The sequence below is a fragment of the Lepidochelys olivacea genome (genome assembly GCF_965140295.1).
Source record: "Lepidochelys olivacea isolate rLepOli2 genome assembly, chromosome: 7".
Lineage (NCBI taxonomy): Eukaryota > Metazoa > Chordata > Testudines > Cheloniidae > Lepidochelys > Lepidochelys olivacea.
In genome coordinates, this window is record NC_140417.1 from 57,300,627 (window position 1) to 57,325,983 (window position 25,357).

A 25,357-nucleotide genomic window follows, 5' to 3' on the forward strand; every position below is an offset into this window, starting at 1 on the left:
GGGAGAACTCTAGTTCGGTCCAATGCTACAGAAACTCTGCCTATCAAAGTAGGATATTGAGCCAAAAGCATTACATCATCACAATTTATTCTCATTGGCTGGTACACTGTTACCAACTCTTTGTCAATAAAGAAGCCTTAGAGCTGCCTAAAGAAGTTTCCATAGTTGTCAACCAAACCACAAATGAACTGAAAACATAGCCAGGTTCTGTTCCAACCTGAGCCCTTCTGAGAACACTACATGATTATTGTACATGGCTTTTTGAGTCAATTGTATGGTTATTTTTTGATACTACACATAATTTTGTTAAATCCAAGTTACATAAAAAAACTAGTAATTGATCTGTCTGTCTGAAGACAATGAGTTCATTTCTGTCACTGTGTAAATGAGTTCAGAATCAAAGACAATCAAATTAATGCACAGGTCTAAGGTATTGAGGTGACTTTTCACTATCTTTATCGAGGAAGAACACAAAGTTGGTATGATTTTGGTGCATTTGACATGAAGCTCGACTTGGGAGTTATATCAATATGTTTGGGGTCAACGACAGGTTTCAAGGTAAAGTTCTGCAAAATCGTTGTCAGTAGCAAAAAGAGCTCCATCCGAGCCAGACCCTCTCCCACGCAAATCCGCTTCCCTGCAATGAAAAAGGAATTTTGAGTTGATGCTGGAGATCTTTCTTTGTAGCACATATTAAATATGGTTATTAAGGAAGCAAAACCTCAGGATTAAAGTTAGATGCACAGAGTGATTCAGGGCAAGTGCATGGAGGATAATGGTTGTCTCTCAGAGTTCAGTAAGGTATGAAAGTGTACGTGGGTTTAAGAAGCTGCTCACAGATAATCTGAGGAATTGAGTTCCTTATATTGCCATTTTAAAGGCAGTTGGGGGTGAAGGGTGGGAAGATGTGGGGTTTGAGGAATAGATTATCCACTTTCCAAATGAGCTAAACAGTTTTCTGGGGGAGTGACATGGTGGTGACTGAGTAGAAGGAGAGAAGTAACAAGTAGAGAGGTGTGGGTGTCCTGAATAGCAGGGTGGAGGAAGAAGGCTGAAAGGCACTGTTAACAGAGTGGCAGGGAGGCTCAGTAGCTTAGATTCAAGTAGAGAAGTTAAGTAGTCCCTTGATGACATCAAGAAGGCTGAGGTATTTAATGCACCTTCTGCTTCTGTCTTCACTGGAAAGGTGAATGGTGACCACATACTCAACACAATTAATATTAACAACAAGGGGAAAGAAACACACTCCAAAATAGGGAGAGAACAGGTTAAAGAATATTTAGATAAGTTGGACATATTCAAGTCAGCAGGGGCCAATGAATTTTAGGAACTAGCTGAAGCAATCTCAGAATGGTTAGCAATTATCTTTGAGAGCTCATGGAGGATGGCTTAGGTCCCAGAAGACTGGAAATGGAAAAACATAGTACCTAGCTTTAACAAGGGGAACAAAGAGGACCTGGGGAATTGTCGACCAGTCAGCCTGGAAAGATACTGGAACAAATTATTAAACAATCAATTGGTAAGTACCTAGAAGATAATAGGGTTATGAGGAATAGCCAGCATGGATTTGTCAAGAGCAAATCATGCCAAACCATCCTGATTTCCTTCTTTAACAGGGTTACTGACATAGAGAACAGAGGGGAAGCAGTAGATGTGATATATCTTGGTTTTAATATGGCTTTTGTCACAGACCCACATGACATTCTCATAAGTGAACTAGGGAAATGGTGTCAAGATGAAATTACTATAAGGTGGGTTCACAACTGGTTTAAAAAAAAACGTATTCAGAGAGTAGCTATCAATGGTTTGCTTTCAGACTGCGAGGGTGTATATAATGGGGTCCTGGAAGGGCCTTTCTTGTGTCCAGTACTAATCAATATTTTCATTAATAACTTGGATGATGGATTGGAGAATATGCTTATAATATATGGACATTTATAATGCACAACTATAAAATGGGGAATAGCTGGCTAAGCAGTAGTACTGCTGAAAAGCATCCAGGGGAGTTACAGTGGATCACAAATTGCATATAAGTCAACCATGGGATGCAGTTGCAAAAAAGGCTAATAACATTCTGGTGTGTATTATCAGGAGTGTCATATATAAGACAGGGAGGTAATTATCCCACTCTGCTCAGCACTGGTGAGGTCTCAGCTGAAGTACCCTGTCCAGTTCTGGGCACCATGCTTTAGGAAAGATGTGGATAAATTAGAGAGAGTCCTGAAGAGAGCAACAAAAATGATCAAAGGTTTAGAAAACCTGACCGCTGAGGAAACTAACAAAACTGGGCATGTTTAGTCTTGAGAAAGACAATTGATGGGGGACCCGATAATAGTTTTCAAATATGTGAAGGGCTGTCATAAAGAGGACAGGAATCAATTGTTCTCCTTGTCCACTGAAGGTACGACAAGAAGTAATGGGCTTAATCTGCAGCATGGGAGATTTAGTTTAGAAATTAGGAAAACTTTTTTAACTATACAGGGAGGTTGTGGAATCCCCATCACTGGAGGGTTTTAAGAACAGGCTGGACAAACATCTGTCACAGATGGTCTAGATTTATGTGGTCCTGCATCAGCTCAGGGGGCTGGACTTGATGACCTGTCAAGGTCCCTTCCAACCCTGCATTTCTAGGATATCTCTCCAGATGATTATGCAGTTGGCTTTGTCTTACCATACATTTGGTACTCTATTCAGTTTTAGTGTTGTCTGGCCATTATATCAGGGATTAATTTATACCAGACAGACACCACACAAGCTAGACATGATGTTGCCAGGCAGAGTGAAGAGAAGGAAGGGAGTGCGTAGTTAGTCAAAAAATTGACTTCAGACAACGAGCAGGAAGTGACACTCTTTAAAGACTGACAAATTTATTTGAGCATAAGCTTTCGTGAGCTACAACCTCACTTCATCGGATGCATCCAATGAAGTGAGCTGTAGCTCACGAAAGCTTATGCTCAAATAAATTTGTCAGTCTCTAAAGGTGCCACAAGTACTCCTTTTCTTTTTGCGGATACAGACTAACACGGCTGCTACTCTAAAACCTGTCTTTAAAGACTGATAGATGCTTTGCTAGCGTGAGAGACTCTGCTTCATAGGCCACCTGAAAACACTATGCACTAAACAGTCTGAGAGCCACTAGGAAGTTCAAGGCAAAGCCAGAAGACAGTCTGGGATCTGAAATAAAAATGGCTTAATTTACCTGCAGAAAAAGGCATGAAGAAGTCACTCTTCTTAAAGGCACCATTTTCGTCCAAGAAATGTCCTGGGTTAAATTGCTCTGGGTTTGGAAATTCCCTGCTGTCATACAGAACTGACTTCAGTGAAGGAAATATCGTGGTGCCCTGAATTAGCAAATGCAGAAGAAAAGAGTTAAAGTGGATACTATCCAAAAGAGAGAAGCCTCCAGAATTCACAGAGGTGGACTGTGGGATCCGTCTTTGTTTTTCTTCATTTCCTTGCATCCCCTGAATGTCATGCTTTCAACCAGAAACAGAAATATTAAAATTTCACGAGCACAGCTAATTCCACTGAACTGCAGTCCAGCCTTTGTACTACTCATTGGCAGAGCTAGGATACACTGAGTGACTTTAGGCAAGTCACTTTTGGTGTCAGAGCCCTTGTTGCTCCCCTCTGTAAAATGGGGATAGCAATACTACTTCCTCTTGGTAAAGTGCTTTGAGATACAGGAGATAAGTATTATTATTCAGCATATCAGACCCAGCAAAATACCGCTGCCAGTGAGAGAGAAGCTATATCAAAGACATTTTTTGGGGAGGTTCTATGGCCTGTGTTATACAGGTCAGAGTAGATCATCACAATTGTCCTCCTGGCCTTTTATCTTTGTCCATTAGTATCTTTGGAGGATGTTAAGCAGAAGCTACTGAAGTTAGATATTTTGAAATCAGCAGGTCCAGGTAACTTGCATTCAAGAGTTTTAAAAGAGCTGGCCAAGGAGCTTGCTGGACCATTAATGTTGATTTTCAATAAGTCTTGGAGAAGTGGGTAAGTTCCAGAAGACTGGAAGAAAGCTAATGCTGTGCCAATTTTTAAAAAAGGTCAATGGGATGAGCTGGTTAATCACTGGCATATCAGCCTGACATCGAACCCAGGCAAGATAATGGAGCTGATGTTATGGGACTAGATTAATAAAGAACTAAAGGAGGATAGTGCAATTAATGCAAATCAACATGGGGTTATGGACAATAGACTGTCAAACTAACTTGATATCCTTTTTTGATGAGATTACAAAGGTGGTTGATAGGGGTAGTAGTGACGACATAATACACTTAGGCTTCTATAAGGTATGACTTGGTATTGCATGATATTTTGATTAAAAACCAGAACAATATTAAATTAATATGGCACATATTAAATGGATTAAAAACTGGTTAACTGATAGATCTCAAAATTTAATTGTAAATAGGAAATTGTCACTGAGCGGGTCTGTTTTCAGTGGGGTCCTGCAGGGACTGGTTCTTGGCCCTATTGTATTTCACATTTTTAACAATGACATGGAAGAAAACAGAAAACCACCACTGATAAAGTTTTCAGAGGACACAAAACCTGGGGGAGTGGCAAATACTGAAGAGGACAGGTCACTGATTCAGAGCAATCTAGCTTGCTTGGTAGAATGGGCGCAAGTAAACAATATGCATTTTAATACAATTAAATGTAAATGTACATCTCTGGGAACAAAGAAGATGGGCCATACTTACAGTATGCGGCTTCTAGCCTAGTAAAATAATCACTTTTCAAAAGATTTGGGCGTTGTGGTGGATAATTAGCTGAACATGATCTCCTAGTGTAATGCTGTGGCCAAATAAGCTAACGCTATCCTGGGATGCAAAACAGGGGAATCTCGAGTAGGAGTAGCGAGGTTATTTTACTTCTGTATTTGGCACTGGTGAGATCCCTGCCAGAATACTGTGTCCAATTCTGGTGCCCAGAGCTCAAATGATTAAAGAATTAGAAAACATGCCTTATGGTGATACGCTCAAAGAGCTCAATATATTTAGTTTAATGAAGAGAAGGTCAAGGAGTGACTTGATAATGGTCCCTAAGTATCTATAAGTGCATGGGGAACAAATATTTAATAATGGGCTCCTCAATCTAACAGAGAGATGTAACATGGTCCAGTGGCTGGAAGCTGAAGCTGGACAATTTCAGACTAGAAATAAGGTGGAAGTTTTTAACGGTTAGAGTAATTACCCGTCGGAACAATCTACCAAGGGTCGTGGTGGATTCTCCATCACTGACAATTTTTTAAAATCAAGATCGGATGTTTTTCTAAAAGATCTGTTCTTGGACAAGTTCCATGGCACGTGTTATATAGGACATCAAACTAAACAATCACAATGGTCCTGTCTAGCATAAGAATCTATTAGTCTATTTAATATAAATCCAAGTCTATTTTTCATTATTTAGTAAACAAAAACCAAGAATTAACTGTGTAAGTTTGGCTCACTATTAAAAATACTTTAACCTTGAAGTATAGTTTTTGTTTTGTTTCATATTTGTATTTATTGGCTTGCATTCCGTTCCAGAAATAAGCAAAGGTTGGGAGGGCTCTCATACTTTTTAAACTTTCCTATGTTGTTTTGTTTGTGAACTAACTGTACCAAGAAATTTCCCCAGAAACAAAATCCCTTCAGCCTCAAAAGAAAAAAATGGTTCTGCATATTAGCTAAATGCCACAGCTAGGATCTGGAAACCCTGTCCTGGAAGAAAAGTCCAGCCTGCAGATTGCAAACTGCTGTTCTGCTTCATGCAGAGGCTTGGAGGGATTCAATAATTGGTAAAAGAGCAAAAAAAAAAAAAAAAAACCACCACCACACAAAATCTAGTTGAAGCATTTCTATTGTGAATAATTCAAAATTAAAAGGTGAAAAAGGTAAAAGAACCCAACCTTTCACAGACACTGACCTTGGGAATAAGGTACTGTTTGAGATGAACATCTCTAGTCACAGCACGTGGAACACCTAACGGGGCAAAAGTGAAGAACCTCTGGATTTCATGTACCACAGCATCTGTGTAGGGCATCTGGCTTCGATCCGCCATGCAGGGGCTTCGACTTTGGCCAATCACACGGTCAATCTCTTCATGAACTTTCTCTGTCATCAGATTAATGAGGTTTAACAATAATGGTAAAGGAGGATTTCCATAGATTTGCCACCATTGTATCACACTGTCTGCAATTTGGGATTATAACAAACCTGGTCAATTTGGGGTTACAGAAACTACACTGATCTGGATTGAGAGAGGAATTCAATCACAATGGCCTATTTAGCCTTTGGCCCCTTTGCTCAGACTGTCAATACGGGGACAAGTAATGCCCGTTATAATGGTGCTTTTTGAATGAGAATGTGTGCCTGCAGGGAACTGGAGTATGAAACCGTCGTCCCCCACCCAACACATCTTCAACCCACTTCACATAAACTAATGAACCATCACCATGTTACAATAACATGGGTCACTGCCAGGCCAGGCGCTTCTGGTGACTGAAGGGGAGATGCTCTGTATCCATTTACTGGTCATGTATTCCTCATGTACCCCTAGGACCTAACATTTTGTGTGTGCAGGGAGGGGAGACTGCTACCTTCTATTTCTGGATATTTCAGAAGAATCAGGAGTCCATATTTCAGAGTGATGCTGGTTGTCCCTGTTCCAGCGATAAATAATTCTACTGTGCTTCGTATCAAACTTTCCACATTAAATTCTGACTGGACATTCTTATGCTCCTGAAAAAAGATTTGGTGAAGATCTTTGATTATTGATGGTAAAACTGTAGGATATATTCAGATATATATTCTTCTACCCAACAGGTGACCCACCTCTGATCATTATAAAAATCCCACAAAAATGGCCCATAGCACCTGACATTACAGCTGTATTACTGTGGTGCATTGGGTCTTTTCTGTGCAATAAGGTGATTTTTTTTCTTTATATGAAGGAGGAGAGAAGAGTTTGACCATTATAATGTATATTCCGTGGGCAAAGACCATGTCTCCCCTTCGGGCCTTCTCCAAAGCCCTGTCCTCTGTTATTGCTTAACAAATTAATCCCCATGATACATATAACCCATTCTACAAGAAAGGGGAAGTGCTTCTGCCTTCACATACCTCTTCCATTTTGATGAGGAAAGCATCAATAAAGTCTTGAGGGCAGTTGGGATCCAGAGACTCTTTGTGCATCTTCACTCTCTCCAGAACAAATCTTCTGAACTCCTGAGCATTTTTAAATAACCCCTGGTGAGGACCAGGGATGTAATCCATAAAAGTCGGGAAAAAAACATACAGCTATAAAGGATGAAAGAAAAACACAGCTTGATATATCTGGACACAACAGATAATCATCGTGTTCACTCAAATGATTCAAGTACAGCAGAACAATACAATATTTCTGTGGCACCTTCTTATGAAAATGGATTCAACAGATCGTTGCGAACTCCACTAAGTCAGGCTATCGAACATACATAAATTCCTCACAAAAACGGCAGTGACATTCAGTTATATCAGCTAAGGTACATTCCATTTTTCCCCACATAAAACCACCCCCAGAACACACATCCTTTTACTAAAAAACAAAACAAACAAAAAAAAACACTCAAGTGTCCAATCTTAGCTCTGACCACAGATTTTCTTAAGCAGCAATAAACAATTATAGTCTTTAAAAGGAAAATATACTTTAGACTTCCTGAGGTGGCAGTAAATGGGTCAAATTCTCTCTTGTGGTGTAACTCCCTTTATTTTGACTGAGTTATGCCAACAAACAGTTTGGCCCTTCATTGTGCAATTAGCGAGATTTTCAGGAATGGGAATGTGTCTGGTGGTTGGCTGTGAGCTGGAAGTGAAAGAAAGTTTGCTTTGGAGGTGAGAAATATGATCACATTCACTATCATGTTGCTTATGGGATAAGGCATGTGATGTGATTGGTGTGGATGTCAACATTTTAACTGGCAACTTTCTTGATTTTTTACCAATAATGTTGATAGTGAATATCCTTAATCAAACTTAATTCTGAGCTAATGAAGTGTTTTGTCTGGGAATTTAAACAAGACTTAGAAACAAGTTTGAGGCTGGGTTTGGTTGTAGCTGCAGCCTAATGAAGAGAATAAGACTATTATGGGAATCTGAAATAACACTTGTTTAAGGAAAATTAATAGTTAAAGAAATAAATCTCTGTTCCCTCCCTCAATACAAACGAGGAGAATAAAATAAACCCCTGAACATACCGCTGTCCAGGGAGAGCGCTGGAGCTTGTCATTTTCTTGTACAAGACTAATTAAAGTAACAAACTTCTTATCTTCATAGTCAAACCGGTCCCCAAAGATGATGGAGCAGATAACGTTGGAGACGGCATGAGTAAGGAAGAGGGTGGGGTCAAAGGGCTGCCCTGGAGCAAAACAAAACTAAAAAGAATCAGTTTTAATTCAGTGTCTTCACCCTTAGCATCAGAGTCCCTGGCAACACGGGGACGTTGTGGATCTCCCACCCTAGGGCAAGGTGGGGCTGACAGCAATATTCCCTGGGGAGGGTGGGTTAGGGCTGCCCCAATCCCCACTCTTACCTCTCACATGCTAAATTAAACAACCACCACTTTTTCTGCTGGCAATCAGTTTTCACTCTGCTCTGCACCATGGCAAACTCTGGTCTGACCAGGGGCCACCAGTCCCTCTCTGAGTGATACCTGCCTGTCTGACTTGGGGCCCATTTCACAGAAAGGATCCCAGCCCTTGGGTGGGGAAGCAGCAGTATGGACCTGACCCCGACCCTGGATCCTGGACCCCTGCCACACAGGGCCTGCCGGCTGCCTGCCCCGACCCCATAGGGCTGGCCAGCCGCCCCGACCCTGGACCCTCGCCGCATGGCTGCTTCAGACTCCAGAGCTTGTAGGGCCAGGCAGCTTCCCCTGACCCTGCTGGGCCACCTGGGATCCCTGGACCCCCAAAACTCGTGCCGGCAGCCCAGACCCCTTCGCTGGGCGGGCAGCCAGGAACTCAGGGGACCTGGCATGTGGGCCAACCTTTAGCAGACAGCTGAGCTGGGCTGCAGCTGTGTGCTAATTGGGCCGAATGTGGCCCGTGCACCACAGGTTGAGAACTGCTACTATAGAATGAAGGTGCCAAACATGTATCAGATATCTAGCCGAGAAAAAAATGAGAAGAAGCAAACTGTAGGCCTGGGGGTCTTCTTAACCCAGCATACTGGAATTAACTCGCTCTAATATGGCTCACTGTGTTCGTGTCTATGCACTCTAGACAAATATCTTCCATTTGCTCATTGATCACAGATCAGAGGGGAGAAAAGGGGAGAAAGAAACAGCCAGAAATGGTCCTCTCTGGAAAGTTGCACACATCCTTTCCCATTACATTAACGCAGGTTATTATATGTGCAGTTAATGGCTTGAGTTACAAGACGTTTGAACCAAACAATTAATATAATGAAAAACAGAAAGACAAGAGTCTTTGACTCCTCAGTTTCCAATGGACATGAAACAATCCCCACCATGTGTGTTTCTGAGTCTTTCCACTAGAAAACGGGTTTCCTCCTGGATACGCTCCTCAATGCTTTTCTTCCCCATCCCAAAATTTCTCAGATTAGTGAGGGCAAATCGGCGAAGCTGCTTCCACTGCTCCCCATTGCTGAAAACAATTCCTGGAAAAGGGAAGAGAACAGGAATGAAAGGAGAGAGGGTCAGACTCAGTTTGCCGATTTGAAAAAATACCCAAACATTGATGACTCAACTTCAACTTAACCGATATTGTGCCTGTTTTCTACTAAGGAGACGACATTACTGCTACATTGCAATTACTGTTCGCAGTATTGCTGTTGCCATGTCGGACCCTGGACATGACGTAGACAAGGTAGGTGAGGTAATATCTTTTATTGGATCAACTTATGTTGGTGGAAGGACAAGCTTTTGAGCTGCACCGAGCTCTTCCTCAGGTCTGCAGCAGTTAATTGTTGTGTCCAAGCTAAAAACATGATGGGACAGACTGCAAAAGAGGTTCACTCTTAAAGAAACACTGTTTTTATGGCCCATTACAATAGTTATAAGATACCCTGCTGACTACTAACCCTTCATTATCCCACCACTGCGGAGGTGTTAATTGGCCATTATAGACCACTTCATTTTCAGTGGTTTCCCACAATGTGCCCAAGTTACAAGCCTTTGAAAAAAATCATATTTCACACATGCTTAATAGAGACTTCTTAGAATTTAGCAGCTAAAATCTCCAAAGGTTCGGTCTTTACTGGGCATGCACCAGCACCTCACAGATCCTGGTGCCTGTTCACATGTGAGATAACAAGCTACTGCTGCTATCAGTTATTCCATTAACTCATTAACACTAACTGTCTGTGCAGTTGCATAGGGAATCTTAATTCTAGCAATTCCTAACTTCTAGTGCTTGACTTTACAACCTCAATAACGTTCCTTTCAAGTGTTTTTTTTTCTGTGTAATCAAGTAAATATACTGAAGGTTGTTTTCACAGTCACTGTGATTGTAATGTAAATATATTTCACTTAATGCAGAAACAAGATAAAAGACTTCCTGAAAAGGACTTCTTGGTGCTTCCATATTTATTAATTCCTTACTACTAAAGAACCTTAAAAACTGAGACACCCAAGTAAAACAATAATACAAATAATCCTTCGCTGCTTATGGGCTAAAAGAAAAGGAATACTTGTGGCACCTTAGAGACTAACCAATTTATTTGAGCATAACCTTTCATGAGCTACAGCTCACTTCATCAGATGCATACTGTGGAAAGTGTAGAAGATCTTTTTATACACACAAAGCATGAAAAAATACCTCCCCCCACCCCACTCTCCTGCTGGTAATAGCTTATCTAAAGTGATCACTCTCCTTACAATGTGTATGATCATCAAGGTGGGCCATTTCCAGCACAAATGGGCTATACCTATACTTGTGAGGACAGGGGAGGAAGAGGATAGAAATTCATGGTTTGTTCTGACCCTCTTTGCCTCTCCAGTCCTGCTTTCCTGGCTGTATTCTGGACCTTGTAAGGTAGATTGGCCTGGCTGTTACCTGTCATAAACCTGTAGTGACATGCTTGGAACCATCCATGTCAGTGAACCAGTGATGTTACCCAGTGTTTTCAGAACCCAAAACTGTGGTAACTTAACTGTTTCACTCCAGGCAGCGTCAGGAATAAATCAATGAGAACACAGCAATTCCATCTGATAAATTATTGATATAAGCGTGCTTTTATCTAAATCTATGATTTATTAGATATTAAGCACACACAGACATAAGCAATAGGTTTGGAACATCCCAGATATAGTTACCCACAATCTGAGATGATTTTGAGTAATCACCAGTCGGACTTCCAGGGGCCCTCTTTCTGTCTGGCAGATAGGGAGTTTAGATATCAGCTCCTTTCCCAAAGAAAAGCTCCCTCAGACTGCTCCGAGGTATTTACTTTTACCTAATCTTTTATAGCTAACTTTAACAAAGCACATAAACTATAGTGACTCCTAGTGGGTCAGCATAATAATCTCTACTGGGTCCTCAATTCTCCTACTTTCAACAAACCACTCATTAGCTCAAAACATTTCTGGTATTTCTAGCCATAACAACAACATGTTAGGGGCACCTAAAAACCAAGGTCGCTATTCACTCACTTTCCTCCATAACTTTCTATCCCATCCTCCCATTCTGATTAATAAACTGCAAGTGTGCAGCTGTCTGACCTTGTCTCACAAAGGCCTAAGACTATTCCTAGCTATGTGATACTTGGTTTTCAGCTGGCAGTGGCTGAACGTACATTATGGCTGACTGCTGTACTGTCAAGTTCTGGGGTACACGCATGAATGTCGAATTCTGGGGCAACAGTGGCACAATAGGGAATGGGCTGTTTCCTGAAACCAAGACTATTTATCCAATTTTTACTACTCTATGAATGAAACTTCAGCTGTTTCCCTTTTGTCTTTGCAGTTGTGTTCTCCTCTATATGCTGACGTTACTTGAAATGTACCTCTTCCCTTGGAGATTCTTTCAAATATTGGCATACTTCCTCTTCCACTGAACTCGTCCCCGAGACCAATCAGAGCTTCCTTCACAATCTCATATCCATACAGCACCACAACGCGTACTGAGCCAAAGTATATTGTGAAAATTGGGCCATATTTTGCACTGAGCTGTGAATGTTTAACACAAAAGACCAGTAACATATTTTGAACTTAGATCCACTTAATTACAAATAAGAATGTGTGTAGATCAAATTACAAACTGAAGAAAGTGCTCTCATGCCACTGAGCTAAACTGCTCACCGTGCAGACTTGGCCATTTCAGCCCAGATCCTCCAAGGTACAGTGTTTAGGAGCCTAACTCCATTGATTTCTATGAGAGTTAGACGCCTACATATCTTAGAGGATCTGGGACTTCCTGATCTTTCAGTGCTTCACTTTATCTTAATACATTTTTGACATTTTTTCCTATAGATGTGTTTGTGCCTTTCAAAGATAATTCTATATGTGTTATACAATTACCTCATTATAAGAGCAGACTACATTAATATGGGGCCTTTAAATGGTGATCTTGAGTGCTATGTAAAAATGACACTTCTAACACCACAGAAATGCTGCCTGCGTTTATTCAGTCATGTCAGCTGATTTTATAATGACAGGACAGAGTTTCCCTTCGTTTTACTCTTGTCAGCCCTGCAGAGCCAAGGACAGAGAAAAGTAAGATTCTGTTTCCCGTTAACATCACCGGCAGAATTACTGTTCAATTTTCAGTTGATTACACCTCTGCAAATAAATGGACAAACACATCTGTATCTCAGGGCATGATGAGAAGAGAATGAAGGTGAACAGCTGTGACTGGGGGCAACATTTGTCCTGTATCACCCTCATTATTTGTGATGGTTTGCGAGAAGGAAAGAATCCAACCTGTCTGTCCAATCCCAGGTTGTGCTTGCTGAGCTGGCTAAAATGCCAGAACATGCAACACCACAACGTCATTTCTTCAAAGCTGACCTGCAGTTTCTGCCTTACCATCGTTTTGTGATGTAGGCAAATATCATGAGAGCAATTTTACAGATGGGGAAATTAAGGCAGAGAGAGATTAAGCATGGTGCCCAAAAGCACACCTGGAGTCTGTAGCAGAGGTAGAAACAGAACCCAAGGCACCTGACTGCCAGTTCCTTACATAACACAGTAGACCCCACCCTGCTATAATTTGTACCCATCACAGGCAGCTACAGGGGGCACTCTGGATCACTTGTGAATAAGACCCCCCTAAGAAGACCCGTATATTATCCTGAACAGTTTACATCTAGCATCCACAATTGATTGTTTAGTGAAAAAAATAAGTCAGAAATTTGAGATGAGTGACATGGAATTGCCACCATGCTAGGCTTGTGCCAGGCTCTGCTTAATGTCCACCTAAAACCCAATAACTGATACCAAGAAAACACCCTTACCTCCTCCACATGTTTGGGCAAATTCCTCATATTCAGCTGCAGCGTGTTCCCTATGATGGGAAAAGCTACAGGCCCAGGAGGCAGCCTCCCGCTTCCAGACACCTTTCTCCATGCCAAAAGGAAAAGAAGCGAAGGGATACAAATCACCAGGAAAACAGCTGTTGCTTCCAGAGGTTCCATTGCAGAGTGCAGCAGTTATTCTGGATTCTGGCAGGATAAAAGAAAGGAAAAGTAGATCCTTGCTTTTTATATTGTATACAGCAAAAGTGGGTGCAAGCAATTAGCCAAAAGGAGTTGTCAATTCCTCTGAATTAACAAGATAACCTCTGGACTAACAAAGGTGACCGGAGTCGTCATACTAGGAATGAACTCCTTTGAATTTTATGAATATATCATCTCCATTTGCTCATGTGGTCACTGACCGAGCATGAAAATTAATCATAAACTGAATCTCTGTAAAACTGCCCAAACCATCCTGAAATCCTCTTTTCTCCCCACTCATGTGGTTAATGTTTCTCATCGCCTTGGTGCCAGCTGGATCATTATACACATATAATGATCATTCCTTTTCATGCTGCTCTCTCGTATGGATCGATGAGCAGTAGACACTTAAGAAAAACACCAAACTGAATGTTTGATAAAAATTCAAACCAAATCCTGAACCTTTTTGAATATTTCATAAAGTTTGATTAACCTTTAAAAGATGTTGTGACAGTCCTGCTCCTCTTATATTGAACCTGTACAACTCTTGGTTTCAAACTGAAACATTAAGACTCTGAGATGCAAGACTTGACATGACCTGGAAGTCAATGGAAATATTCCCATTTATTTCAGTGGGATTTGGATCAGGGTCCTGGAGAAATTAATGAAACAGGATGTGAAGGGACCAACTCCTCAGGTCAGCGTGGAGCTTAAAAGAAAACCAGTGGTTTCAAAGTTTGGAAATGCAGAACTAACATTGAGTCATAGATTTTAAGGCAGAAGAATCTAGATCCTCTAGTCTGATGTCCTGTATAGAACAGGCCATTCACCCAGTGAACAATGTTTTGAGCCCAATAACTTACGCTTGACAACCAGATCTTCCAGAAAGCAGGGGTGCTGGAACAATGTTTATAGTGGGTGGGAGGGCTGAGAACCATTGAACCAAACTGTAAATCCTGTATATAATGGAAACCACCTCAAGTCATGGGGTACTGCAGCATCCTCCGCACCCTTAGTTCCAGCACCCAGGGCCATCCTTATCCATACGCAAAATACGCAGCTGCGTGCTGCTCCAGCGGCCAGCCTGATACCCAGGCCAGCTGAGCCAGCCAGGAAAGCTGTCCCCACTCTCGTCCTGCCCCCACTCCACCCCTTCCCCAAAGCCCCCGCCCCTGCTCCACCCCGGCCCCACCTCTTCCCACCCCTGCTCTGCCGCAGCCCCACCCCCACTCCACCCCTTCCCCTGAACTAAGTCCCAGGGGACTGCAGCAGGGGTCGGGCATGCCCTGCACTCACCAGGCGGCAGGTAGTGGAGTGACCTGGCTTGCTCCGCACCGCCGGTGAGTGCTGGGGGGTGGTTCCCCTCTGCCCCCCAAGGCTGGGAGCCAGGGGAGCAGAGCAGAGTGGGCTGGGGCTGGGACACTCCACTTCCCGCTGCCCCATGAGCGTGGAGTCAGGCCTGCCCTGCAATCACTGGGGGGCAGGTAGTGGAGTGACCCGGCCCCAACCCGCTCCTCCAGCTTGTGCTGGGGGGTGGTTTCTCCCCCTGCCCCCCAAGCCTGCTCCTGCCCCCCACAGACCTTGGGTGCAGCCCTCCCCCGCCCCCCCCACGGAGGCCTGGGGACACCCCCCCCCCCGTGGATGCTACCTGGGGTTCTTTCAACCCAAAGCTCTTGGTAACTTTTACTCTGTGCGAGGTGGTGTCAGGAAATAAATCGGGAGCCACAGCCATCTGACCGATAGATGGCTGGCACAAACAGGACAACACAAGGTGCTTTCACTTAAAGCTAAACTTTACTTAGTCTCAAGCACTTACACACGGCCGCAACAGGTTAGTAAAACACCCCCAAGCCTCGATAATTACCGGAGCGGAGTGTGGCTCTCGAGTGGCACAGCGGCAGCCCGTCTGCCGGCGGAGAACACAAGATGCATCCAGAGGAAGCGAGCAGTCCCACCGGCTCAAACCTTTTCCCCCTCATTTGTACTGCAATGACTTGTCCCTTAAAGAAAACTTGTCAAGCAAGTGGTTTCAATGGTCCAGCAAGAGGTTTCCTTCTGATTATTAACCAGGTGTGGGTTTTTCCCAGAGTTTGCAGCCTTGAGGCCCTAACAGACACATTCCTGAGGGCACATCCTGCTCTTCTAAAATGCATGTATCAGCAACTTCAACACAATTCTTATAAGGAAGGATGTGGGGTCAAGCTGCCCTTTCTGTGGCACCCTAACACCCCTCCCCTCCTTCCTTGGACAAACTGAGGCTGCTGTATGGCCACTTTACAGCCTGGTGACTTGGCTGCTTTTAGCAATAAGCAGTAGTGGTTTCAGGCACTTTACTGGTTTGCCAAAATCTCCCCATACACAGAGGCCTGGGGCCAGCCCCCTTCTCCCCTCCCCCCAACGGGGGGCTGCGTAGGGCACCAAAATGTCTAGGGACGGCCCTGCCAGCAGCTATGCCAGAAAGGCAACAAATCTTGATGTGAAGATCTCAAGAGATGGACAGTTCACCACTTGGTAGTCTGTTCAGTGGTTAATCACCCTCACGGTAAAAAACGTGCCTCATTCTAATTTGGACTTCTCTGGCCTCAGCTCCCAGTCACTGGTTCTTGTTCTGCCTTTCCCCTCTACATTAAACAGCCTTTTAATAGCCGCTATTTTCTCCCCTTGAAGGTGCTTATTCCTTGTAATTAAGTCACCTCTGAGTCTTCATTTTGAGAAGCTAAACAGAATAAGCTGTTTAAGGCACTTACTGTAAGGCGTTTTCTTCAGCCGTTGAATCATTTTTGTGACTCTTTTCTCCAATTATTCAATATCCCTTTAAAAATGTGGTCACCAGACCTGTACACAGTATTCCAGTGCCAATCTCACCGGTGTCTTACACTAGGGGTTCTCAAACTGGGGGTTGGGACCCCTCAGGGGGTTGTGAAGTTATTACATGGGGGGTCGTGAACTGTCTGCCTCCACCCCAAACCCCGCTTTGCCTCCAGCATTTATAATGGTGTTAAATATATTTTAAAGTGTTTTTAATGTATGGGGGGGTCACACTCAGGGGCTTGCTATGTGAAAGGGGTCACCAGTACAAACGTTTGAGAACTACTGTCTCACACAAAGGCAAAATCATACCCCTACTCCTATTCACTGCTTGCCTGTTTATACCTTGGAGGACCATACAAGACCTTTATGCCACAGAGTCACCCTGGGGGCTTGTGTTGAGTGGTTTGTCCACTGTGACTCCTAAATCCTTTTCATGCTAACTGGTTTCCAGGACACTGTCTCCCGCTCTGTAGCTATGGTCTAACATCATCCAAAGAACCTTAACTCTGCCTCTATAGGGATAAACCTTCATTTCTCCAGCAAAGGACATTTTCCCCACTCAAGTATTTCTGTCGATGTAGGACATATCACTGCAGAGCCTTAACTGTGCCACTGTAGCGCTTTTAATATAGACATACCCTAGGAGACTGTAAATGAGGGTTATTTAAAAGATCTTGCTGATGTCTAGAGCATGACCTAAACTGAGATATTGAAAAGATATTCACATCCAAATAACATATTCAGAACAGGATGCACCCTTATTCTTCTTCTTAATTATTTGTATTACAGTAGCCTGTAGAGGCCCCAAGTAAGATTGGACACAGTTGCGCTAGGGGCTGTACATACACAAAGTTGGAGGCAGTCCCTGCCTCAAAGAGCTCACAATCTAAACAGGTCAAACAGACAAAGGGTGGGAGAAAGCGGGTGTTCTTATCCCTATTTTACAGCTGGGGAGCTGGGCTGGTACACCCCCCAGCTGCCCTATCTGCCCCCTCTGAGCCGGCCCCCATTCTGCTCCCCACCTACCAGCACCACTGGCCAATCAGAGCCACAGGTGTGAGTAACAAGAGATGGGATTTGCTCTCAGCAGCCCCCCCCCAGTGCCCCATAGGGGAAGCAGTAGCCAAGGAGGGCAGAGTCCACCAGCAGGCTGGACCAAAGGCCCCAGAGGGGCATTCACCCCTGGGGCTACGGTGACCAGAAAGCAAGTGTGAAAAATTAGGATGGGGGTGAGAGGTAATAGGGTCTTACATAAGACAAAGCCCCTAATATCGGGATTGACTGACTGACCCAGCTTAATTTGTCAACAGTCAGGTCAATTACTGGACCCTCACCTCCAGTTACATCTATCAGCCCTTCAATTTTAGGGTGTGCAATCTCCAGGCTGTTTTCTTGGACACAGCCTGGTACAGGGCTGTCATCCCTTTGCATTTCCCAGTCAATGTTCCCTCTAATTTTTGACAGGCCATATGCGCAAAAAATTTCTTCTGTGCAAATTTTTGAAGCAGAGTTCAAATTTGTGGGCCATGAGGCAAATGCGCCCAAGCAGGTAAAATGCTTATACATTTAAAAAGTTTTGGAATTTGCAATTTGTGATAATAATAGTTTTACACCATGTTATTTTATAAATGTCATTTTAAAATACTTAGAAAAAGGAAATTTAACCATTCTTCATGAAGCAGAAGTTAGTTTTAAGCATTGCGCTTTATGATCTTTTTTATAGATAATCATGAGCATATATCAAGCACATATTAATCATGATCATTATCAGTCCATAGGCTTCTGCCCATTGGTGTCCACTTTTATCTTTCATTCTTTTCACATGTCCAAAAAGATTTTGATAAACATATAATAAAGACAATTTAATAAGTATGCCATTATGTCAATTTATGTGGGACATCATAAGTAAAAGTAAAAAAAAGAAAAACAAGAGTTTGTTTTAAATTTAAAATTTTCCTAAAAAATATCAATAAATGATTATCAGCCAAGAATAAGATATGTAATTACAAATGCATTTTAATTTCCTTATTGGTTGAAATGTCAAAGACTGTTAAACTAACCTTACTGTTTTTCCCTGTGATCTTTTTCATTTGCCCATTCAATATAAACTCTGTCCAGATCTATCAGTCCTCCATCCAGCTGGTCACTCTTAATACACATCAGCATGTCCAAATGATCTACTTGTAAACGATTCTGTAGTTTGTTTTTTAGAGTGTTCATTAAGCTAAAGCCACACTCACAGTCTGCACTTGATGCTAGGAATGTTCCTCCAATATCCATCTGTCATAAATATAAAGGGAAGCGTAACCACCTTTCTGTATACAGAACTATAAAATCCCTCCTGGCCAGAGGCAAAACCCTTTCACCTGTCAAGGGTTAAGAAGCTAGGATAACCTCACTGGCACCTGACCAAAATGACCAATGAGGAGACAAGTTACTTTCAAAGCTGGAGGGGAGGGAATAAAGGGTCTGTCTGTCTGTGTGATGCTTTGCCAGGAACAGATCAGGAATGCTCTTCAGAACTCCTGTAAAAAGTTAGTAAGCAATCTAGCTAGAAATGCATTTGATTTCCTTTGGTTTAATGGCTGGTAAAATAGCTGTGCTGAATGGAATGTATATTCCTGTTTTTGTGTCTTTTTGTAACTTAAGGTTTTGCCTAGAGGGATTTTCTATGTTTTGAATCTGATTACCCTGTAAGGTATTTACCATCCTGATTTTACAGAGGTGATTCTTTTACTTTTTCTTTAATTAAAATTCTTCTTTTAAGAACCTGATTGTTTTTTCATTGTTCTTAAGATCCAAGGGTTTGGGTCTGTATTCACCTGTGCAAATTGGTGAGGATATTTATCAAGCCTTCCCCAGGAAAGGGGGTGTAGGGCTTGGGGGAATATTTTGGGGGGAAGAAGTCTCCAAGTGGGCTCTTTCCCAGTTCTTTGTTTAACACTCTTGGTGGTGGCAGCAAAGTGTTCAAGGACAAGGCAAAGTTTGTACCTTGAGCAAGTTTTTAACCTAAGCTGGTAAGAATAAGCTTAAGGGGTCTTTCATGCAGGTCCCCACATCTGTACCCTAGAGTTCAGAGTGGGGAAGGAACCCTGACACCATCAACTTTGCAAGATCCTGAAACTGTTCATCCTAGTGAGCAAATGTCACCATATCCGGGAAACTTAAAACCAATTGGCTTTTGATTCTTTCAGCTACTGCAAACTTGAAGTCATTGTACTGACTGACTATAACAATCTCTTCAGAAAGATAATCTTTGTATTTTGAACATAGGGATTTGACCTGATGAATTCCAAAATTGAAGTAACACTTAATTATTGCTGCACAATCAAAAGAGGACCACTCCTGGACTTCATCCTCTGGAAACCTGTCTGCCAAATGTGCACACAAGATGTTTATGAAAGTTATTATTGAATTGGTATCAATTTCATTATTTTCTTGAGAGCTCATATCTAAGAGAGCCTTAACTTTGTCACTCCATAAGACTGAATCTCCAAAGTACTGTCTTCTGATCTTGTTCAGTTTACCTCGGGCAGCATGGATAGTGAAGCCAGCTCTGACAAAACATCATTCAAAACTTCTAATGTTATTTGGTATTCCATGGTATTCAGCTTTTTGTGGCAATATTTAGAAACTGGATCAGTATCTTTGTCTTGCTCAAAATATTCCAGAAGAGGATTATAGTTGCGAATAGTTGCTCGAAGTGCAAAGTGCCTCGATAACCAGTGCACCTCACTGAGTGGCTTGAAAGCCACTGACTCACAGTCAGAAGCATCCACTGTTTCCTGAAATTTGCATTTTCTCCCGGATGAGTGACAGAACACCGTGTACACAGTTCTCATTAAGGTTTCGATGTCTCTTATCAGCTTGACCTCTTTCCATGCATCGGAAATTCCCAAGTCTTCCCGGTGTGCAATGCAATGTTGCTGGACTAAGTGTGGAATATCACATTTCAGCTGAGCCGCCACACCATTGAGTTTGCCCAACATCATGGAGGCACCATCAGATGTGAACATCACCATTTTCATTAAATTAAGTTGGTGTTTTTTATAAAACTCTTTGATTGAAGACACTATTGAAACAGCATCACATTCTTGCAATTGTAATAGTCCACCAAACAAAGTTTTATAGTCTGCAGAATTTATGGATCTACATTTAAAGTAGAGTACCAAGTATCTGTTAATGGATATATCAGTGTTTTCATCAACAGCTAGAGTATGAAACATTGCCAATGCTATTTCATGCATGAGGTCATTTTGGACAATGCAGTTGATAATTTCAAGAAATTCAAAAGCATAATTTTTACTTTTCCACCTTGTTAGTATGCGCACATACTTTTCTATATGGTCATTAATATCCTGAACAGAAAGCATTGAGCTGTTCATTTTAATAGCCAATAACACACTGTCAATAAATTGGTTAGTCTCTAAGGTGCCACAAGTACTCCTTTTCTTTTTGATTTCTTCTGGGTTTAAGCGCTTTCATTCGAGATTAATTTGCCTCCTCTGCTTTTCAGCTGGACTTTCAAGAATCATCCTAAGCAATTCACTCTGTAAGGAAGGGTTTTTGTTTCTAAGTCTTGTTACACCATCTATATGAGACTTACTTGACAGATGACGCTTTAAGAAATCCAACTTCCATACATCGTTCCACATTCTTCCTGTTGAAAATTCTCCTGAAGATCTGGCATCTCAACAATATACACAAACCACTCCGTTATCCTCATCATATGTGAATATTTCACAAGTTTAACAAGCATTACACTATGTGACTTTGGTGTAACGGTCTCTATAGTCTCATTCAGCCATCCAGATTTAAATGAAGTCGCTGTTCTTTTACACTTTAGACCTCTAGACAGTGACATTTTGGGGTTGATTTTTTACCAGATTGGTTTATTTCAAATTAATACTTTTATTATATGGCTTCTATTTCAATGTGCTTAACAGCATGACTCGACAAAAGGGCAAATGGGAGATCATTCAGATCAGGATACCGGAAGTTTGTGTATAGCTCTGATCATATCCATTCATCGGTGGCAAAAAAACACGGGAAAATGGTAAAACATCACGAGTAAATGTATGAAGTCCAATGCCTCTGAAAGATTTCAATCGCACCCGAGCCATTCTTTTTTTTATCACAAATCTGAGGAACTGCCCCATAGTGAGGTGCCATTACAGGAGGTTTTGGAGCAAGTTTATAGATTACACAGTAATAAGTCACCCACAACAGGTGGTATTCACCCAAGAGTTTTGAAGCTCAAATATGAAAATGCAGAACTGCTAACTGTGGTATGTAACATCTCATTTAAATCAGCCTCTGTACCAGATGACTGGAGGACAGCTAATGTCACGCTGATTTTTTTTTAAATGCTCTAGAGGTGATCCTGGCAATTACAGGCTGGTAAGCCTAACTTCAGTTTTTTACTAGAGTTTCACCAATTTGCCTGGCATTGAATTATCAGGCACCTAGATGAACACAAAATACTGGGGAAGAGTCAACATGCCTTTTGTAAAGGGAAATCAATGTCTAACCAATCTATTACAATTCTGTCAGGGGTTAACAAACTTGTGGACAAGGTCCCTCATCAAAGGCTCTTAAGCATAGTAAGCTGTCCTAGGATAAGCAGGAAGGTCCTCTCATGGATTAGTAACTAGCTTTAAAGAAGAGAACAAAAGGGGAGGAAGAATTGGTGAGTTTTCACAATGTAGAGAGGTAAATAGCAGGTCAACCAAGGATCTGTCCTGGGACCATTTCTGTTCAACATATTCATAAATGACCTGGAAAAGGGGTAAACAGAGAGGTGTCAAAATTTCAGACAAAGAGAATTACTCATGTTGCAGTGAATTAATTATTAATTGCAGGGAGTGCTCAAAGAATCCCTTTACCTAACTTTCTGAACTGGGTGAAGGGACTGCTTGAGCATTCTCAGCCATTAAAGATCCTTTCTCCAAAGAAATGTATAAAGAAACTACAACTTCTCAAATAACTATTTAAGATAAAGACTTTCCAATAATTATTGAAATTTAAAAGACTATCACGGAGCACATCACTCACCGTGTTCCAGCACCTCCTTCTGGTCTCTTTGGGGATTAACTCTGAGGCTGATGTCCCCATCAGTGGTCCGTGCACCATCACTGCCTCTGCTTGCAGCCCTTCTCACCACCTCAGGAACTATGGCATCCTCTTCATGGCTTGGCCCTCCAGCCATGTCACTATTTATGTCTCCCCCTTCTGGGAGTATGGCTTCATAGTCCAGCATTCTTAAATTCTCAGCCATTTCCCCAATGGCTAATGTGAGGGAGCCGGGGCCCACCCGCTACTCCAGGCCCCAACCCAGGGACTCTACAAATGACAGCCTCCTCCTGCATCCCTCTACTTAGGTCCACTGCTGCCAAAATTCCTCCAGCCTCAGCACCAGCTTCGCCATCACCTCAGAACCTGTTTGCTCAGCCTTGGCAGCCAGCCAAGAGTTCTCCCCTGCCGCTGGGATCTCTACTGGCTGCTGAGCTGTCCCTGGTATTGAAGTTGCTTCAGCCCAGCAGGAACTCAGTTCTCACACCTTGGGCTCCCTGAAGCGACTGGATGGAACTGCTCTTCTCTGCAGCCCTCTTTTATGTTGGCTTGCTGGTCCTGATTGGCTGCTGTTCTCTGATTGGCCACTCTTGGCACAGCTGCCTTAGGCTCCTTATAATCCCTCTTGGGCCAGTGTGGGGCTGACACCCCATCACAGACTGTTTTGCGTACTATAAACTTTAACTATAAAGAACAGGATGGACTTATTGAAAACAGACTTTGGTTTCTGATAGAAGTCTAATAAAATTGAAGGAATAGCACAGAAACTGGACTGAATAAAAAGAAGAGTTAAAACTCTGAACTTAAAGAGGTTCCAAGAAGCTCCTGCCAAAAAGACAAAGAAATATAACTGTAGAGAAAGAATTACAACTCTAATGCACATATGCCCTAACAAACTATGTATATCATAAGATGAAGAGACTCCTAAAGAAAACCTGGGAAGGTATTGAGCCAATGAAAGGGTGACAGCAACCAGCTTTGAATCTAACTGAGCTTGGAAGAGGTGTGTTTTCCTGTAATTGAATGAAAATAGGAAGAAGAGCATAAGAACTCTGAAGTAAGCATCTCCCAACCCGCCACGCACATCCTTTCTGCTCCCTGGCTTACCCAGCAAGCACTTTGCAATTCTTTTGAAATACTTACCTTTAATTCCACGCCAGTGATTCAGGCCTGGTCTCAGTGAAAGGAGCGTCCATGCGGCCTGCTCAACCATCTCAGCATGGACCTTGCCCAGCTGCTGACCAGAAGTTGGCTCTGCTCCAGCCTGCTCCACTGTCTCAGTGTGGACCTTGCCCACAAGCTGGCTGGAAGCTGAGTTTCTGAAGGCTGCTGCCTGTGTCTGCCCATTTCTGAGGGAAGTGGGGAGCAGAGGTGCTATCCTTCAGACTTTCCTCAGAAAGCCAAAATAGGTGGGTTTTGGTTTTTGCTTTTTTAATTTAGCAGTTTTGAGAAACAAAATCTTCCAAGCCAATGAAGTCACTAAAAGAAATGTAATTAAAAATCTGCCACCAGTTGGCCAGGAGACAGGAAACTCCCCACTGTGAAGATTCTCTTCCTTGAGGAATCTTGAGTAGGAGTAGAAAGTATAGTTTAGCTCTGTATCTGGTACTGCTGCGACCGCTGCTGTAATACCGTATCTAGTTCTGGTGCCCACAATTCAAGAAGGTGTTGATAAATTGGAGGGGGTTAGAGAAGATTCGCAAGAATGATTAAAGGATTGGAAAACATGCCTTATACTGATAGTCTCAAGGGGATCATCAATTTAGCTTAACAAAGAGAAGGATAAGGGGCGACTTCATCCCAGTCTAGAAGTACCTACCTGGGAAACAAATATTTAATTGTGGGCTCTTCAGTCTAGCAGAGAAAGGTGTAACACAATCCAACGGCTGGAAATTGAAGCTAGGCAAAATCAGACTAGAAATAAGGTGTACACATTTAATTGGTAAGAGTAATTAACATGTGGAACAACCTACCAAGTGTCATGGTGGATTCTCCATGGCTAGCAATTTTTAAATCTAGATTGGATGTTTTTCTAAAAGCTCTGCTCTAGGAATTATTTGGGGGAAAGTTCTCTGGCCTGCATTATGCAGGCGGTCAGACGAGACTCACAATGGTCCCTTCTGGCCTTGGAATCTATGAATATATGACATGGGGGTTGGGGCCTGAGAAACAGTGAATAATTCAGGGGGCTTACTTCAGGTGGCTCCCAGACAGTGGCACAGCAGGGCTCAGGCAGGCTCCTTGCCTGTCCAGGCTCCGCGCTGCACCCTGGAAGTGGCCAGCAGGTCCGGCTCCTAGGCAGGGGGCCAGGAGGCTCCGCGCCCTGCTCTCGCCAGCAGGCACCACCCGCTGCCCCCCCCCCCCGCCAGGTCCAATTGGCCATGGAACCCTGTGGCCCCCCTGCCTAGAAGCCGGACCTACTGGCCACTTCCAGGGCTCAACATGGTGCCAGGACAAGTAGTGACTAACCTGCCTTAGCCCTGCCATTAAAAGTCCGGTTGGCAGTGCATACCGGAGCCACCACGGTCCCTTTTTCAATGCGCATGCCGGTCAAAAACCGGACACCTGGCAACCCAACTCCCTTCAGTCTCTTTCTGCTCTCCCTTTCTGACTTTATACTCCTAGCCCAGCTCCTCTCCCAGCTGGGCTTCATCTGGAATTAGGTTCCCCTCCAGGTGCAGCATCTAACATTAATAGGCTTCTCCTGGTCCATTGAGCACTGCTCAGAATTTGCTGCTCACATTCGGCCACAGTTAGAGCTGGTTGGTAATTTTCTAACAGAACGTTATTCTATCAGAAAATGCCACTTAATCAACAGTGAAACA

General features: G+C 42.8%; 1 protein-coding gene across 4 annotated transcripts; it reads right to left on the bottom strand.

Annotated features, from left to right (window-relative positions):
* Window positions 1-70: 70 nt before the first annotated feature.
* LOC311523855 (cytochrome P450 2H2-like) lies at window positions 71-23,722 on the bottom strand. 4 transcript variants are annotated; one of them, XM_084634338.1, is made up of 10 exons: window positions 23,676-23,722; window positions 13,449-13,655; window positions 12,000-12,162; window positions 9,504-9,653; window positions 8,231-8,391; window positions 7,119-7,295; window positions 6,596-6,737; window positions 5,923-6,110; window positions 3,200-3,341; window positions 71-637 (listed from the first exon to the last, which is right to left on the bottom strand). In XM_084634338.1, the coding sequence occupies exons 2-10, from the start codon at window positions 13,626-13,628 to the stop codon at window positions 456-458; spliced, it is 1,485 nt and encodes a 494-aa protein (XP_084490464.1). In that variant the 5' UTR covers window positions 13,629-13,655; window positions 23,676-23,722; the 3' UTR covers window positions 71-455. The 4 variants fall into 4 exon arrangements, with proteins under 4 accessions (XP_084490464.1, XP_084490463.1, XP_084490465.1 ...); XM_084634337.1 differs by lacking the exon at window positions 23,676-23,722 and adding an exon at window positions 15,514-15,556; XM_084634339.1 differs by lacking the exons at window positions 12,000-12,162; window positions 23,676-23,722 and adding an exon at window positions 15,514-15,634.
* Between the last annotated feature and the right edge of the window lie 1,635 nt (window positions 23,723-25,357).